General features: G+C 40.3%; 1 protein-coding gene across 1 annotated transcript; it reads left to right on the forward strand.

Annotated features, from left to right (window-relative positions):
- The first annotated feature begins 4,055 nt into the window (after positions 1–4,055).
- Positions 4,056–6,279, forward strand: LOC105933072 (mRNA decay activator protein ZFP36L1). The gene is made up of 2 exons (XM_012872445.3): positions 4,056–4,246; positions 4,582–6,279. The coding sequence occupies exons 1-2, from the start codon at positions 4,193–4,195 to the stop codon at positions 5,788–5,790; spliced, it is 1,263 nt and encodes a 420-aa protein (XP_012727899.2). The 5' UTR covers positions 4,056–4,192; the 3' UTR covers positions 5,791–6,279.
- The last annotated feature ends 10,982 nt before the right edge of the window (positions 6,280–17,261 follow it).

Genomic DNA, 17,261 nt, shown 5'->3' on the forward strand with positions numbered 1-17,261 from the left:
AATTTACAGAATCAGATTAATAACGAATACTGAGGGATTGCTGCAAAACCATCAGCAATGCAGACGACTGTCCACTGTGGCTCTACGCTCTTTCAGGAGGAGTGAATGCTGCTTGGAGAGACTTGATGCAACCTGCTGGGTTTCCTTAGAGAGGAAACTTTCTCACCAACCTGGAGGATCTGATGGAGTCTGACTTTGTAAAGAGCCTTGAGGTGACAGGGGTTGTGAATTGCTGCTATATGAATAAAATTTAATTGAACTGAACTTTAAGCACAAGAATAGAATCATAATGTACGTCTTTTATAAAACAGTCCCAAGCTTAACTTGTTTTCAGCTCATAGAGAGTAACTTCCTGGATAACCAGCAGAACAGTGTTCATGCTTCAGTACAATGTTTGCCCCTTTAAAGCCCATAACTAAGTCAAGAGACGCCTTTAGAAGAATGAAATATGTTGCCCACCTCTCCTTGAAGGTGGCAAGACTAAAACCAAACTGGGTTGGATGATTATGTGCTTTTTCCTAGTTACTGAAACCTTAGACCTGGAGGTATTTCTGAGCTTTTTTCTGAGTGTTTCTGAGTCACAGTTCGACTCCAAACAGACCCACATTTAGTCCACAAAAAGACCAGGAAGGGATGTAAACTTCAGGCTGACACACCACCTTTCTTTATGTAGAGCTCTTAAAAGGTACTCTTGGCCTGTTTTACATCCAACAAACCCTAATCTATTGTCTGATTCAAAAGCTTTTTTCTAATGCCGACGAAAAATAAAGTCACTACAGCGTAACAAAAGAGCAATATTAACGTGCCTTCACTTTGCCAGGAAGTCAGAACAATCTTCCACCCAACTCAACGGTGTTCCAGTTGCAAGAATGAAAACAAGGTGCGGTTACAAATTTGTGTGCTCAGTAAACAGGCTAACAACGACTTCCAGCACAAGCTAATAATGCATTTAGCTCTGTTATGGATTAAAACACAGTAGCAATTTACAACAGTACTGCAGGTTTATAATATCAAATAAAACACATCATGGTTTATAATTTCTCCCTTTTCACATTTAAATCATTCAGTTGTGGTCTATATAAAGTGGAGCCGCATTGCTTTGATCTGAATTCCTTGGTATTGTTGCCCCACAGCCCCATTTCTACCCCCGTTCTGAGGTTTGTCTGACAGCAGCTCGTTTTGGTGCTGTCTCTTTAAATGCAAAGAAGGCTCTTCACACCACGCCTCCATCCAGGTCACTGAGCGTTCCACTTCACCTTTAATTTACCCAATAACCGAACATTTTGACCTACCTACTAGTAGATTCGGCATCCTTGAGCTTGGACTACAAAATCGTGGCGAATAAAATACAACTGGTGGATTCACAAAATTGGTAACAAGTGTAATAAAGAATAGAGAAAACTAAACGGGTTAAAAAAAATGACCCTAACCCAGCACCTGGACAGACTACTTTCAGATTCTCTGCACTCCAAGAGACTCCAAGTACACAATTAAATGTATTTAAGGGTTATAAATGTGGATTTTGCATGATATGTCCTTTTTAAAATGCTCAGCAGCTGATTTTAGGTCAGGGTTAATAAAGAACTATTTCAGGTCATGGGGCTTTCCTGTGTAATATTCCAAAAAACAACTCTGATTTTTGGATTTCTTAATACAAATGTGTGGGTCTGTTAAAAAAAATACCCAACCTCAATCTATCAGAGCGAGATGGGAATGGATGAAAAATAACCCCTTTGGATAATAAAAGCATAATAACAATTTAGAGCTTTCTTATCTATTCCGCATTATTATGTTCCAGTTGCAAGATACCTAATAGGATTTGCCAGTCTATTAGCTAGAACTATTAGCTCACTGATGATAATGCATTTCCATCCATTTGATAGATTTAAACACCGTTGAAATAGATTTTAACTAACAAAGACTGTAGCATGCTAAGTGACTGATTTCATGAGATAAAAATAAATGCAAAATAAAAAAATAAGTCTTTATCATGGATGCTATGTTGGTTTTTAGTTCAGGGTTGGTGAGTAAGCTTTGACTTCCCAAGTAGGAATTTGGACTTCAGGAAGTATTTATGTTTTTTTTTTTTTTTCAGTGTAACTGTGAAATTTTGTACCTTTGACTTCTGTCTTAAGCGTGTTGGAGAACTAATTTAAGTCTATATTTAAATTGAAAAGCATCCCCATCGCCAGAAATGTGACCTTAAGACTATAAAAGCGTAATATTATTCGCGATTTTTATCTCCAAATTAGCAAAGTTTCAACTGCAAAATGAAGAACAAGGATTTGCCAAACATTGTGATCAGTACCAAGGCTAACCCTGATTAGCAACAATTATCAAGGAAAAAAATAACACATTTCTGTGACGTTACTGGATTCAAATACCAACAAAAAATTGCTCAGTATTTTGTCTGTGTGACAGATTGAATTGGATCAAAAATGCAAATAAACACCTATTACTGCTGCTATTACTTCACTTTTATAAACATGGCAGCCATGTTGTATTTTAGTTTAGGGTTGGAAAGTGAGTATTCCAGATTCAGGGGTTGTTTTCAGCTGATTTTATCATATTGGATTGTGGGTGGAGTTTGTTGAGGAACACCTGAGTTTAACAATCTACAATTTACACTTATGGAGGTATTTCTGCTCAATATTTCAGACTTTTGCCTGGATCTGTTGGAGAAGCTTTCAATCTTCTATCAGATTAAACAGGGGTTTTGTAACACTGAGACAATGACAGCATTATATTAACGATGAGCCCAGCTCTTGGAACTGTTTCAAATCCATCTTAACCATTTTCCAGTTGCTGGATGCAAAATAACAACGTTTGTTATGCGTTATGCTTACTGGCTAAGCTAATCTGTGTGAGCAACAAATGTTATCAAGCTAAAAATAATGCATTTCTCAGAATCTTATGGATTCAAACACTGCAGCAAAACATTCACACATTTACAGCACCATGTGTGCAATGGATCTTGTGAAATACAAACTTTTAAAAGTCCAAATGAACAGTTATTGCTGCTGATATTGCTATCTTTTGTACATACAGCCATATTGGATTGTTGGTCAGGGTTGGAAAGGAACCTAAACTGTCCAAGTAAGAATTTGGCCATCAGGAGGTATTCTAGCTGACCTCCGATTGCAAAAGTCTTGGCCTGTTGGAGAACCAACTTATATCCATGTATTATAAGACAAAAAAAGTGTTTTTCTTTTAGGAAAACATTCATTTTAAGACAGTAGAAAAAGGAGTTTTGCTACCATACGGTTTGTTTTTTTCCCAGTTGCCCAAAACTCGAATGCTTTACTTAGTTTTAAAAGTGCAGAAAAGGAGATTTGGTAAACTGAAGTTGCTTCATGGTTAAGTTTGTTAATTGGATCAACATATGTTACTTAAAAACAGTTAAAACTTCCTGGAATGGAGGATGTAAGATGCATGTTCGAAATTTAAGTTGCATGGTTTGTCCTCCTGTTGCGTGTCCATCCTCCCCATTTTCAGCTTCACTCCCTTAATCACAGTTGAACTCCAATTTCCTTTTAAATATTCTCACAACTTTTTAAGTTTCCCTCTTCCCAAGTGGCAGAGAATTTGCTTGGTAGGACTTATCATTAACCTTTCAGCCGCATCGATCCAAAACAAAGATGGGGGACGGCCCGTTTAAAGAAGAAGAATGTCTTTTTTTTAGGCTCTGGCCGTGAATGGGTAGAAAAGTAGCTTTATTCAGCTCTCTTCCCTCCTTGCTGTGCCCACCCTGCCCCCCAGCACACAATTACAATGCAGGACCCCACCCCCGCCAACACACACATCATTAACGCACATTAACACACAAACTCCCCGCCTGCCCCCTGAAGCATACAGACAGAAGGGGGTGGGCCCCGTACGGGTGGGTTTCCCCAACTATTTAAACAGATTCCAGCAGATGGTTGAGGAACTTTCCTCCTGATGACACGCTGCGTTTTCTCCACACTCTGCCAACGGACCGAGGCTTTACTCTTCCAGAATCCAAAAAGAAAACAAAAACAAGTCCCACCAAGACGACTGGAGGGGAGAAAAAAAAAAAAGTTTCTTCAACCCAGGCTGAAGTGTTCCTCCACGCTGCCAAAGATAGTTTAATCTCTCTTCAGCTCCTGGACATTGATCCATAGAGGGATCAGACATAAGGCTGCTTCACCTGGGGAAGACCGTGGAGTGAATCATGCCGTCCGACTCCCTGACGCCTTTCCTGGAACTGGATGAGGAGTTCTGCAAGGTAACGTCCAGCACAGCTTTCATGTATTTAAATTTCATTTCAGTTTGTGTGTTCTTACATGAAAAGTTAGAAAAACCAATGCTTTTCTTATTTGAACTCGTTTTAATACGATAATTTCACACAACATCTAAGTTGTCGTCACTTTTAAGGGTAAATGCTACATTTTTGATTCCAAAAATCTCTCAAAAGTTATCCACTGAATATAAATGTTCAGTCTTTTATGGGTTACTCAGACACTGAAAGGTTTTGGCCTCTCCGTGAGTGAAGCTGTTGTTCAGGATCCTTTTAGTCTGATTTGGCTCACATCCGTTCTCCTCTCTCCTTTTGTGTGTCAGAATTTCTGTGGCCTGGACGCGACAGATGGCCCCTCCGCCGGCTCGCTGCAGCACAGTCAAAGAGTCCTCGGCTTCCAGAGACGCCATTCCCTCTGCCCCGTGACCCTTCCCAACTCCAAGTTCAACAGCAGCGCTGAGGCGATGGAGTCGGCCTGCTGGGGGCTCAGCCTGGCCTCCAGCCAGCAGTGGAACCGAGCTCTTCCACGCTCCTCGCTGAGTCACATCCCTTTCCGAGTCGACCGCTCGGTCAGCATGATCGAGGGCAACGTGGGCAACGTGGGGAGCAGGGAGGACAAAATGTCAAATGCCTCCCCGTCGCTGCTGCTCCCGCCGCCGGGTCTGTGCATCAGCAACACTTCTCTGGCCTCCGCCGCTTCCTCCACTTCCCTGCGACCGCCGGTGCCGCCTCCGCCGCCGCCGCCGCCGCACATCTCCAGCCGGTACAAGACAGAACTCTGTCGCACCTTCGAGGAAAGCGGGACCTGCAAGTACGGGGCCAAGTGCCAGTTCGCCCACGGCTTGGACGAGCTGAGAGGACTCAGCCGGCACCCCAAGTACAAGACCGAGCCGTGCCGCACTTTCCACACCATAGGCTTCTGTCCGTACGGCGCCCGCTGCCACTTCATCCACAACGCCGACGAGATGCAAGCGGCCAGCTCCGCCGGCGCTCCGCAGAGGCACAAGCTGAGGCCTCCGCTGCTGCGGCACAGCTTGAGCTTTGCCGGCTTCTCCTCCGCCTCCCAAATCTTCCAGCCGGTTGAGGAGTCTCAGCCTTCCTGCCACCTCTTCACACGGGCGTCTTCTGTCTCCCCCCCTCCCTCCTCCGCAGGGAGCCCAGAGCTCCTTTCCCCTCTCTTCCCTGAGCCTAGGCCTCTGAAGCATTGCCCTTACCCCTTCTCTGGTGTCGGCGACCTGGCCGGCGACAGCGGAGACTCGGCCCTGCGCTTCTACGCAGCGGCCGACTCAAAGTGCCCGACGTCCAACTTCACCTCCGGCAACCACAGCCTCCCAGTGCGCCTCCCCCAGCAGCTTCCTGCCTCTCTGAACAGCTTCCCCTCCCTGCAGCGCTGCTCCTCAGCCGACTCCCTATCCGAGGAGGGCTACACGTCTTCCTGCTCCCTCAGCTCTTCCTCCAGCGGCACAGAGTCTCCGAGCTTCGAGGGCAGACGTCTGCCCATCTTCAGCCGCCTCTCCGTTTCAGACGAATAGGGAGGAGTTTTGCTTTGGGGCTGAGTTCAGACGGGGACCGTTTTTTAACTCCGTGTGACCGCGACGCGAGTTAAGAGTCGCCAAGGAGTAGAACAGCAGCAGGTCCTTCCTGAGATCCAGCCGAGTGAACGTGCCTATCTTTGTGCATATTGCATTTCTTTCACCCAAGCAGCTGTAGTGCTGCCCAGTGTTTGTCCAGTTTTAGCTGACTCCCTTTTCTGTTTCTTGTTGTTTTATTGATTATTTTGTAAGCTTTTGTTGTTACGTTTTTTTTTATGCCATTGTAACTGCTGTATACTGTTGTATACCTGTGTTTTAGAGAACACCTGGAGGGTACTCGGCTCAGCATCCGTCACCCATGCTGTTCCTGCTCAGTAGAAAGTTCTGTGTGAGAATTTTCTGTACCCTAATCTCAAGAGGATGTGTTTTTTTTTTGTTTGTTTTCTTTTGCCTTGTCCGAGGAAGTGTGCAGTTCATTATTACAGACGTTATTTCTTAACCCAGTCCTTAGAAATCTGCCCGAAAAAGTCAACCGGTCATATGGTTCAATTTAGGACCCTCCAACTGCATTAAGTTGACTTCTTCCTTGTTTGAGTGTAAAGGGATTTAGTAACTGTATGCTGTTACTGATTGATTAGGTGATTGGTTGCATGGCGGTGGCCACATGATTGTATTTGTCAGCCGTTTGAATTGTCTGGCAATGATTCAGCTGAACTGCCTTAGCACAGATCGTAGGGAATCTCTAGTTACCAAAGTTCCTCTAACATACTCGTACTGTCAACCGCAGTAGGTTCAGAGGTGGGTAGAGTAGCCAAAAAAAAAGTGTGCTCAAGTAAAAGTAGCACTACTTCGACGTGTTTTTACTCAAGACAAGAAATTACTCCAGTAAGAGTAAAAAAAAGTATCCAGTAAGAAGGCTGATAAAGTACTAACTCATCATTACAGCTGACAATTTAATATTAGAACAAAATATGCAATTGGACGGACAAAAACACAAGGTTATGTGCAAATTCTGGCATTTTAAAAACAAAAATGAAAACATATACAAAGAATAACATAATTACAAAACAACAGATTCAGGCAGAAGAAACACTTTTTTCTAAATAATTGTTTTTCAAACATTTAACTTGAAAGCAACACTTACAGCAGTTAATATATGTACAGTATGTTAGAACAGTGCAAAGTACTTCCAATGACAATATCTACTGTTTACTGAACATTCATTAGACCTCCAAATGGCTCAATGAGCTCAGCAGATAGAAAATAACATTAAAATAACAAAGCTTGTGTACAAATAGGAAGTCTGACTTTAACATTACTAGGTTTTGGTCTCTGGTGCATTTTTGGTTTAAAACAACTTTGTTCTTTATTCATGAAGTCAAGTAAGAGTAGTGATACTTGAGTAATAATATGACTCAGGTCAAAGTAAAAAGTACAGTGCAGTAAAACTACTCCTAAAAGCACATTTTGCTCAAAAAGAGCAAATGTAACTAGTTACTACCCACCTCTGAGTAGGTTATGTACAGTGTTATAATATTAATATAGCCTAACACGATTCTAGGACTATTTATTGCTTTTTGCATGTTTCATTTCTTCTTGTTTTCTGATTGTTTTTGTGCATATTTTTATATATTTTTTTTTTCAAATAAGAAATTAATGCTTTACTTTAGCGGCCATGTTCTCCATCTGCTTGGTTAACCGGAAGCTTTAATAAAGGGGCTTATGGAGGGGAGGGGGAAAGGGGGAAGCAAGCATTTTGGCATTCTTTATTTTCGGTTGCCTTATTGGCTGACGGGCCGTGCAGAGATCAACACTTGAGGGTATTTTTTTTTTTTTTTTTTGCCATCAGGAAGCAGTTTGGCGGTTTCTCCTCGACCCCTCTCTGCAGGTGGGAACGCCCGTCGGTCATTCTGTTCTCCCCTCCGTTAAGCTTCACCCCCTCCAACCGTCAGGATTTCAGCTGCAAACATAGATGTGGGGGATCATCACTCAACCGTTTGGAGAAAGAAAAACTATTTCTTGTTTTTTTAAATGTATCCTGACATGCAACTTCATCAAGACTGTTTTTCTTTTTGTCTTTTTTCTTTATTACAGTTGTATTATAATGTTATATGTTAGGTTTTTTCAGAGTTGGCTCGATGACAATGTGTTTGTAGGTCGACTTCTGTTGCACACCAGCTAGCTGGCCCGGCTCTGACCGGCAGGCGAAATCACGCGAGTTCTTTGGAAAGCAGGAAGTTTCTCTTCTTCTGGTTTTCTCCTGAAATCATCTCAGCCGCCTGCCCTGACGGGGCCACATGTTTTTCTCGTTGCTGTAGCTCACTGTTGATTCGGCAACAAGATGTTTTTTTTTTTGTTTTTTTTTCAAAAAAGGATAAAACTTGTTAACTTAAGGTCCTATTTATTTTTCTTTTTTTTAAGAGCAAAAACCTATATTGTGCTGTTTGATATTGTGTTTTTCACATAATTTAAGTGCATCTATTGTTTACATTCCAGCGGTTACATTGATAACCTTCTTTATCTTAATATATATGTCCATCTTTATTTCAGAATAAAAGTCTTTTTGAAAAATAAAAGTTTAGCACTCTGAATTTTGTTTAATTCTACTGTCAAGCACGTACCATCAACCAACTTTCTCTGTTTCATCAGAATAGGTAATGAAATACAGTTTCTGTTTTGGTTATTAAATGCTCCTAACGTTATTGAATATCCTACAGTTTCTGTCTATAAATACATTCAACCAAAACATGCAGTTTGATGCACTTTTTATGGGGTTCAATAAAAATCAAATCAACTATCAATAATATTTAGGTACTTGGCACTACATCTTACTTGGCATTACATCTTTTTCTGTTGGATTCAGATCTTCTATCTCTATCCACGACCTTGGCACCACACTTTATGTTTTAATGATCCATTCCTTGAAATAAAACTGGTGGAAATTGAAAAAGTCAGCAGATCAGACCTTGAAAATCAGCAGGCAAAAGCCTGTGCAATGCATCTGTGGGTAAAATGATTTGTAAAAAAAATAAGATGCAGAAAAACCTGTACAACTGAGTTTGCATTAGCAACCTGTTTCCACTCTTTATCCCATCTAGTGGTATTTTATACAATATAAGCAATAGAAAAAGCCAGAGACAGTGAGAAAACCTGGGCAAATGTTGCAGAATATTCATTGCAATTCATTAACATTTGAAATATGCAGCTGAGTTTTATTATTTGTATGATGTGATTATACAATCTTTGCACCGATAGTGACGCAGTTCATGTGAGCTGTCATAATAGAAAAGAAACTAATGGGGGGGAAACAATGTCTGAAAATGTTCCCACAAGTATTTCAGTAGAAAACAACAACAAAAAACAAAAAAGACACAAAAAAAAACTGCTGCTTCTGTTCCTGGGGGCCTTTTATGATCATCATCAGGGATTCACTGACACACAAAAGGAACAAAGGTTAACTCTTTCCCCTCCGTGGGTTCTGGGGGGGGGGATTCTCCGGCACCTCCCCGCCGTCGTGCTGCGTAGTGTGGGAAGGGGAGGGAGATTTGTTGCGACTCGTCCGGACGGACCAATTTGGGGTGAGTGACACTGGGGAGAATGTTTGGGCAACAGATGCCCGAACAAAGACTTGCCGGCACACAATGGGACACTGAGATACTTGTGACTGATTTCCATCTATTCACACAAAGTGGAGCAGAAGTTGAGATCCTCCCCTGTGTCCCTCGCTGTGTGTTTGTTTTGTTTGTGTCACATTGGGAACTTGACGCTTAAGACCCGCAGCTCTCTTGTTTCGTAAATATTTCTGCACCACCGAAGCAAACTCTTCAATGAGCTGAAAGCACTTTTCACATGAGATCCAATCTCAGATTTAACACGTCGGGAGTAAAAAGCCATGAAATGTGGACGACCTCCAAAGATAATCGATGAAACTTGACCTGCTTGTTGCCACAAATCAACAGATTTTTGGAAGAATGTGTGTTTCTCATTCTTCATCCACTACAGGAACTAGGGATAGTGAGGATTGTGTGTGTGTGTGTGTCTGAATGAGTGTGTGGAGGCATTCAGCTGTGCGCCAGGCCGAAGATTTCACCGTGGTAAATGAATAACAGCAGAGTGAAGAAGCAGAAGCCGGCTCCCACAACCCCCATGGCTGCTCGCCATTCAGCGCCCCCGCTTGTGTCTTTAAATGTGTGTGTGTGCCTGTGTTAGACCTTTAAAAGGCCAAGGGCCATCCCTGGGCAGCCCGGCGAACCCTCCCTCTGCTCCTGGCCACGCAGCACCATTGTGGGTCTCCCCCCTTTGCTTTCCCTTTTCAGGCTAACATCTGTATGCTAATGCAGCCCGATGGAAATGGGCTGGAATCAGCCTGGGAGCGAGGGTGAGGGGTGGCCTCCCTGTGTGTGGGTGGATAAAGTGATTTGGGGAGAATTTAGCAGTGGGGGGAAAAAGAAATTCATCCTGGGGTTCAACAGGAGAAAAAAAACAAAAAACAAAACAGGAGCATGTTTTGGATAAACTTTCAGAGCTCTAAGTGAATGAATGGTGCAGATCTAACTCCTGGAAATTGACCGGGGAACAACAATCATTAAACTCAGAGAAAATGAAAAATCTGGGCTTCCAAAATGGTCAAAGGTTTTCTTAGTGTTGGTTTGAGGCAAAACTCGGATCTATGTTGGTCCCTTTAAAAAAGGGAAGTTGTTCTGTCAAAAACAAACTTGTAACCAAAATGAAACCAAACCTAGGTTTTAAAAGTAATTCAATTTTGAGGGAAACATTACAGTCCTGTGTTGCTGGCTTTCGAGGAGTTGCTCAGCCAAAGGCCAGTGCTGTGTCTGCAAATTACAGAGAAATGAGCCAAACTGAATCGGATCTACTGACTCTTACCAGCAGCCTGTAAGAAAGACGTGACGAGTTCCCATTTTTTCTGGTTAAATCTGTGAAAAACACAAAACGGTAATACAAAGCCTTGCAAAATCTTTCACACCTCCTGAAGGTTTTCATGACATAGTCATGTAGAAACCATAAACCTTAAAAATTGGTTTTATGTGATGGACCAACACAACATGTGCATGACGTGAAAGTGAAAGGAGAATGTTACTTATGATCTAGGTCTTCTGTCTTTAAAATTTAAAAAAAGATCATGCATTTGTTGCCAGCCACCGTTACTCTGATACCTCTGAATATTCTGCAGTACGACCAGTTCCCTTCAGAAGTCACCCAAATGGTGAATAAAGTCCACCTGTGTGTAATTTATTCTCAACGTGAAGGCAGCTGTTCTGTTTGGGCCTCAGATGTTTGTTGGAGAACGTTGGGGAACAAACCGCATCATGGACTCGGTCTTTATGATGCTGTTTGGCTCAGAGCAGACGGTTTGGCGATCAAGTTGTAGAAGTTTAAAGCACGATTAGGATAGAGAACAAAAACATAAGCTTTGAACGCCTTCTGCTCAGTCTGTTATCTAACAACGGACAAAGTGTTGCACAGCTGCAAACACACCAATACAGGCCAGACAATTAATCAGAGAGTCAGCAACGAGATCCATGGCACCTCTGGAGGAGCCGCACAGACACGCTGCTCAGGTGGGAGAATCTGTTGACACGCAAATCTGACTTTTATGGACGAGTAGCAAAAATTAAGCCATTGTTCAAACAAAGCCATTAAAAGGTGAAGAAGAAGATAAAATGTTTTGACCTACATGCATATTGCTACATGTGGCTGAAAACTAACAGCACACATCACCTTGAATACACGTTTAACTTATAAAACTGACTTGTAATTCTGTCTGCGCTGGGAATTTGCCTTCCTCCGCTTCTCTGTCTAATGCTCCGGCTTTTCTCCGGTGTTGAGAACTCCTTTGACTTTATGTTGTCGCTTCACAGCAACCAAAAGCAGATAAAACACTCCGAATCAACTGCAGAGCTGTTATGTGCTCAACAGGTGAACGAATAACAAAGGATTAGCCTCTATCTGTGCATGAAAAGGCATTTAGGTAAATTGCAAAGTTACATTTAAGCCCCTGAAGAAGTAAGTTTTGCATTTGAAAAGCTCTGAGACCTTTTCCTCCCGTTTAGATTCTGCATTCAAATTTAGGATTCTGCAGTTTTAAGCTCTCCGTGCATTAGTTACGTCGCTGCAGCTGAAATATGACGCAGCAACTGAGTAACAATCCCCACCAATGTGAGGGATTGTTAGCAAAGTCAGTCAAATTCCACATTAAATATTTGTTGTGTAGCGTTTCCAGGGTTGAACTACATATTTAGGATATTTTGTTATTTTTCTGTTGCATTGAAATTCCTTTGATAGTTTTTTTCCCCCAAATTTGTTCTTAACCTCTAAAAATATTTTTATGAATAAAAACGTTACGGAAAGTTACAAGCGCTCTTCAGTATATTGACTCAGCCCGTCTTAGAGCACATAATTCCGTTTTATAAATGGGCTATTCCCTGTTTTAACATGGTTAACACAAGGATCTCAAAGTGCATCTTTATCTGAATATTTTGTAAATGCTTTATCCTGTTAGAAAATAAAGAGAAGAGAGACGATCCCAAAATAATGACTGTGGCCTCAAAACTTTTTTGCTACCCTGAAGGCATCTATGTTCAAAACTGCTAAAAAGAATCATCTTTTAATGTAATCGTCTAATGATTAGATTAGTTTTTCAATAATCTCACACTGAAAAACTAAGTCCAACCTTTAATTGGAGTTCATCAATTCAGTGAGGAAAAAAAACACATAAAGAAATAAAAATGTAGATCCTGTACGAAACGTGTTGCTAAAGCACTTAATTTGTTTAAACTTTTATAAGTTAATTAATCAAGTAATTTCTAACCAATAATCCACAATTTCCTGTTTCCTCAGGGTATAAATGTCACGCATCGCAGAGGCCAGTTTCTCTGAAAAATCACAAAGACGGGAAAACATAGCATTTGTGTAAACCATTTGTGTCTTAGAATAACTATTCACCCAAATGTGTCAATGGCTGCTATCAAAGCAACAATCAAAGTGGTTAAAACTGCTAAATTTATATTGGTAGCACACTCAGCGAGGAGGATAGCAGAATGAAGGCAAAGAGAAAACATCCAAAGCTCTCTGATGGAACGCCGCAGCAATGCAGAGGGTTGGCGTGAAACGAAAGAAGACCGAAGACCGGATCTGTGATGCTTTGGGCCTGTTTCTCCTCCAAAGCTTCTCAGAGTGGACATCATAGATTCCTTTGAATGCTCGAACAATTTGAATACAAATCTGGTGGTCTCTGCTGGAAACATGGCTTCTCTTGGGTTTGGCTTCTCTTTCAACGGGATAAATAAAAATGTCTGGCAGAATCAACACATGAATGTTTCCCCAGATTCCACATAAATCATATTTCCATCTCAGTCCTCAGGACGAAACCCTTTGAAAAACCAGTCGGACGAGGTGCAGAGAAGAGCGCATTTGAGAGGTCCTAAAGGTCCAATCAAGTCTTTCCAGAGGGTTGTCATAGAGATTACCCAACATTTTTAATTTAAACATAATAAAAGAAAAATCAATTCTGCAGTTAAACTGTAATACTGACTTTAATAGGGGACACTAATTTGACCTTGTTTAGAAAAGACTTTTATTCATAATAGTTGTGCAGTGCCATCTGCAGGTCCCTGTGAGGAACAGCAAGGATCAAAGCAGAAATCTCAGATTTTACTTAGACTTAGACAACTTTATTTGTCATTTTGTATCTACAGAGTGCATGCAGAACGAAATTTCATTGCATACAGCTTGTAAATTACAGTATAAAGTGCAGCAGTGATTAAAAGTAAACAATTGAAATGTAAACAATGCAGGAGAAAGAAACAGTGTGTGATCACGGTGTGCAGGAGAATATTTAAACCATTTGTATGTGCAGAAATGATGATGCAAAACGGCATTTGTGCAAAAATGCCTAATTTTTGTGTTTACTATTAGCTCAGAGTACATATATATATATATATATATATATATATATATATATATATATATATATAGATAGATAGATAGATAGATAGATAAATTAAATATCACTTTGGGAAATGTTCAAAATTGTCTGTTTAAGAGGAGTGGTGTATAATTTCTTTTAATATCTATATCTATCAATATCTAAGACATCAGAACAGCACAAACAAAGTGGTGTGGAAGGAAATTCCTAATCAGTGTTATAGTTACTAACATGCTTCATAAATTATCACTTGTATAGCACTTTATCAAGTCCAGAGGACTCCAAAGCGCTTCACATTACATTCAGTCGTTCACCAAATCACACATTTACACACTGATGGCTGACCAAGTGTCTTGCCCAGGGACACAATGACTCAGACAGTCAGACTGGGGAGTCAAACCGGCAACCCATGAGCTCCGTAGCTTCTGCACCACTGTCACCCCAGAAATTAATTCTAGCAATTTTTGTGTTATTTTTTCAATCATTATTCAATAATATGGAGAACCAACTCTGACATATTTAAAATTAAATACAGAAATAAATAAATGCACAACAAATAAATAAATATACAAATAAATGCACAAAAATGCTGCAAATAAATAAATGTAAGGAGCAATTAAATTATACAACAAGACATGATTTTATTTCTGTGTATGTTTATTTCTTCAATGCTCTTTGTTTCTGCCTATACTTTTTAAATTTCTGTACGCGTTTCTGCCTCATTACGCAAATTTAGGTTGGACTTTATTATCCGTTGTGTGGACGCTCTGACAGAAAGCGTGTTCCAGTTAGCGGCACACATGGACACAGATGTCGACAGGTGTCGTGTCAAACTAGATTTATCACAGACAGAAACTCTAGCTCCTGCGTTGGGAGCGCGCATTTGGCAGGTTGAGCACATCCAGTCGACTCCGTCTCATTTCCAGCCAACTAATCATCGTAAACAGAGATGTTTAAATATGTTAAAAAGTGAAAAATTTGTTATGTTTCCTCATCGTTCAGTTAGAGGGTTACATCAGAAAATGACACCTATGATCTCCTGTGGTATCATGTGATTGAAGATAAAGTGATCTGCAAATTAAGCAAACATTCTCATTTTGTTGAAATAATCACCCACCAAACCACCGTAGAACTATAAGTGCCATTTTCTGTTGTAACCCACTTACTGAACAATGAGGTAACAACACTGTTCTTTCACTTTTCATCATTCAATTCAAATGAATTTTATTTATATAGCGCCAATTCACAACCCCTGTCATTTCAAGGCTCTTTACAAAGTTCAAATTCCATCAGATCCTCCAGGTTGGTGAGAAAGTTTCCTCTCTAAGGAAACCCAGCAGGTTGCATCAAGTCTCTCCAAGCAGCATTCACTCCTCCTGAAAGAGCGTAGAGCCACAGTGGACAGTCGTCTGCATTGTTGATGGCTTTGCAGCAATCCCTCATACTGAGCATGCATGAAGCGACAGTGGAGAGGAAAACTCCCCTTTAACAGGGAGGAGAACCTCCAGCAGAACCAGAACCAGGCTCAGTGTGAACGCTCATCTGCCTCCACCCACTGGGGCTTAGAGAAGACAGCATGTTTAAATGGCTTTACGTCTATGACTATAGGGATAAATCTAGTTTGACAGGACAACCATCTACTACAGACATCTGTGTGCATGTCTGAATGACAAATACTTAAGTTAGGAATTACAGCGTTGTTTTCAGACAGTTCCTAAATGCCCCAGCTCACTGATAACCTCTGTAATCGACCAGTAGTCACAAACTGACCCATTAAGATCTCCCCCACCCCTCCTCATTTGCAAAGTGATGCAGGAATGCATACAGAAATCTAAAAACGACGGCACTGAAAAAATAAATAGGGTCAAAATAATACAAAGGAATAAAACTGACAAAATTATTAAAACATACACTGAAAGATATACATTTGAAAAAATAAGTAATAAATAAATAACAGTGAAAATTATAACAGATAATAAAAAGACAATTGTTGCAAAGGTGAATAAATACATTTTCTAATTACTTAATTAATTAAAAGAGATATATAAATTGATGTCTCATTCTCTGATGTAATTCATTCCTACATTTATTTATTTGTTGTATTTTTTTGCTTTTAATTGTATATTTATTTATTTATTGTGAATTTATTTTATAATAGGTCAGAGTTGATTCTCCACAAAATTATGTCAAACAAAAACCCCTACCCAGATGAAAGGAGTTGGTGACATCTAGTGGTTGTTTGAGTGAATTACAAAGTAAAATGTATAATCTGGATTATAACAGGTGGATGTCACAGAATATTTTTTTATTTTATTTTACCATTGTAATGACAAATTACTTACTTATATTTAAAGTTTGCCCACTTCTGCGCCAAAGTTAATACCCTCTGCTGTGCTGCAGTTTCTCTTTCTCACCGCTAGAGGGCAAAAATAACCGCAAAATTGGGTTTTTTGTCTTTTGTAGTAAAATATAATGAAAATGAGCGTCATTACTTGTAATGTTCTCTGGGAAGTGCAGATAATTATTTATAATGATTTCTAATAAATGCACTTGAATCCCTCAGTGAATTTAATCAACTGTCTCTCCATGCTTTCATTCTTCTGTTTATTCATAGATCTGTCCATCTATCCTCTTTTGTTCCAATCATGCTTGACTTCTCTTACTCCCAAAATCTGTTTACAATAAAAGGCTTTATTTACATTACTCAGGACAAAAAGGCCACAAACTGAATATCTGCACTCATTAAGGAGTTCTTCAAATGCATCAAGACCGGTCAGGTGACCAACATAGATTTTCAAACCGTGACCTAACCTGAGACAAAAATATGCTTTCACCAAATGTGAAAAAAAATTACTTCTTAACTTACATAGACCATAAAACAAACCAATAAAAGGTGACAGGGCCTGAGTACATCAGTTCAAACTCATACTATTTATTTGGTGCACAACATTTAACATGTATGCCATAATAAAATAGCAGCAGCCTGAGGGTTTCTTGACACAACAGCAAAGCACGTAAAACATAACTGCTTCATAAATTATCCTCTAAATTATTGGCTCTGCAGAGGCCGAAAAGAGCATAATTAAGGGCACATTCGCACCAGGAATCATGTGTAAAAATTATCAAACTTATATGTATTCTGTAGCTATTATATGTGATTAGAAATCATGCGAGCCTTTCATGAAAGACTTCTCTCCATTTTGGACCATTGCAGATCCCATAGCTGAGGGAACAACTTTCTCTTAAAGAATTTTTTTTTCTTAATTCTTATACCCTGAATTCACAGGATTTGGAGCTTTCGTTGCATTTTTATCAATAAAATATTAACGTTTCTCTCCGTTTGTATGCAGCTGTTTCTCATCTTTGCATTACATCTCCATAGCCTCTGTCAGGCCTCTCTGTGCATGTTATCAGTGGGCGACTGTGCGTATCTAATTACAACCTAACCTCCATCCCGGACCTCATCACCCCCCACTAACTCTCTCTCTTCCTGCAGCAGGGATCAGTGGCAGTGAATGAGCAGCTC

The sequence above is a fragment of the Fundulus heteroclitus genome, chromosome 18 (genome assembly GCF_011125445.2).
Source record: "Fundulus heteroclitus isolate FHET01 chromosome 18, MU-UCD_Fhet_4.1, whole genome shotgun sequence".
Taxonomy (NCBI): Eukaryota; Metazoa; Chordata; class Actinopteri; order Cyprinodontiformes; family Fundulidae; genus Fundulus; species Fundulus heteroclitus.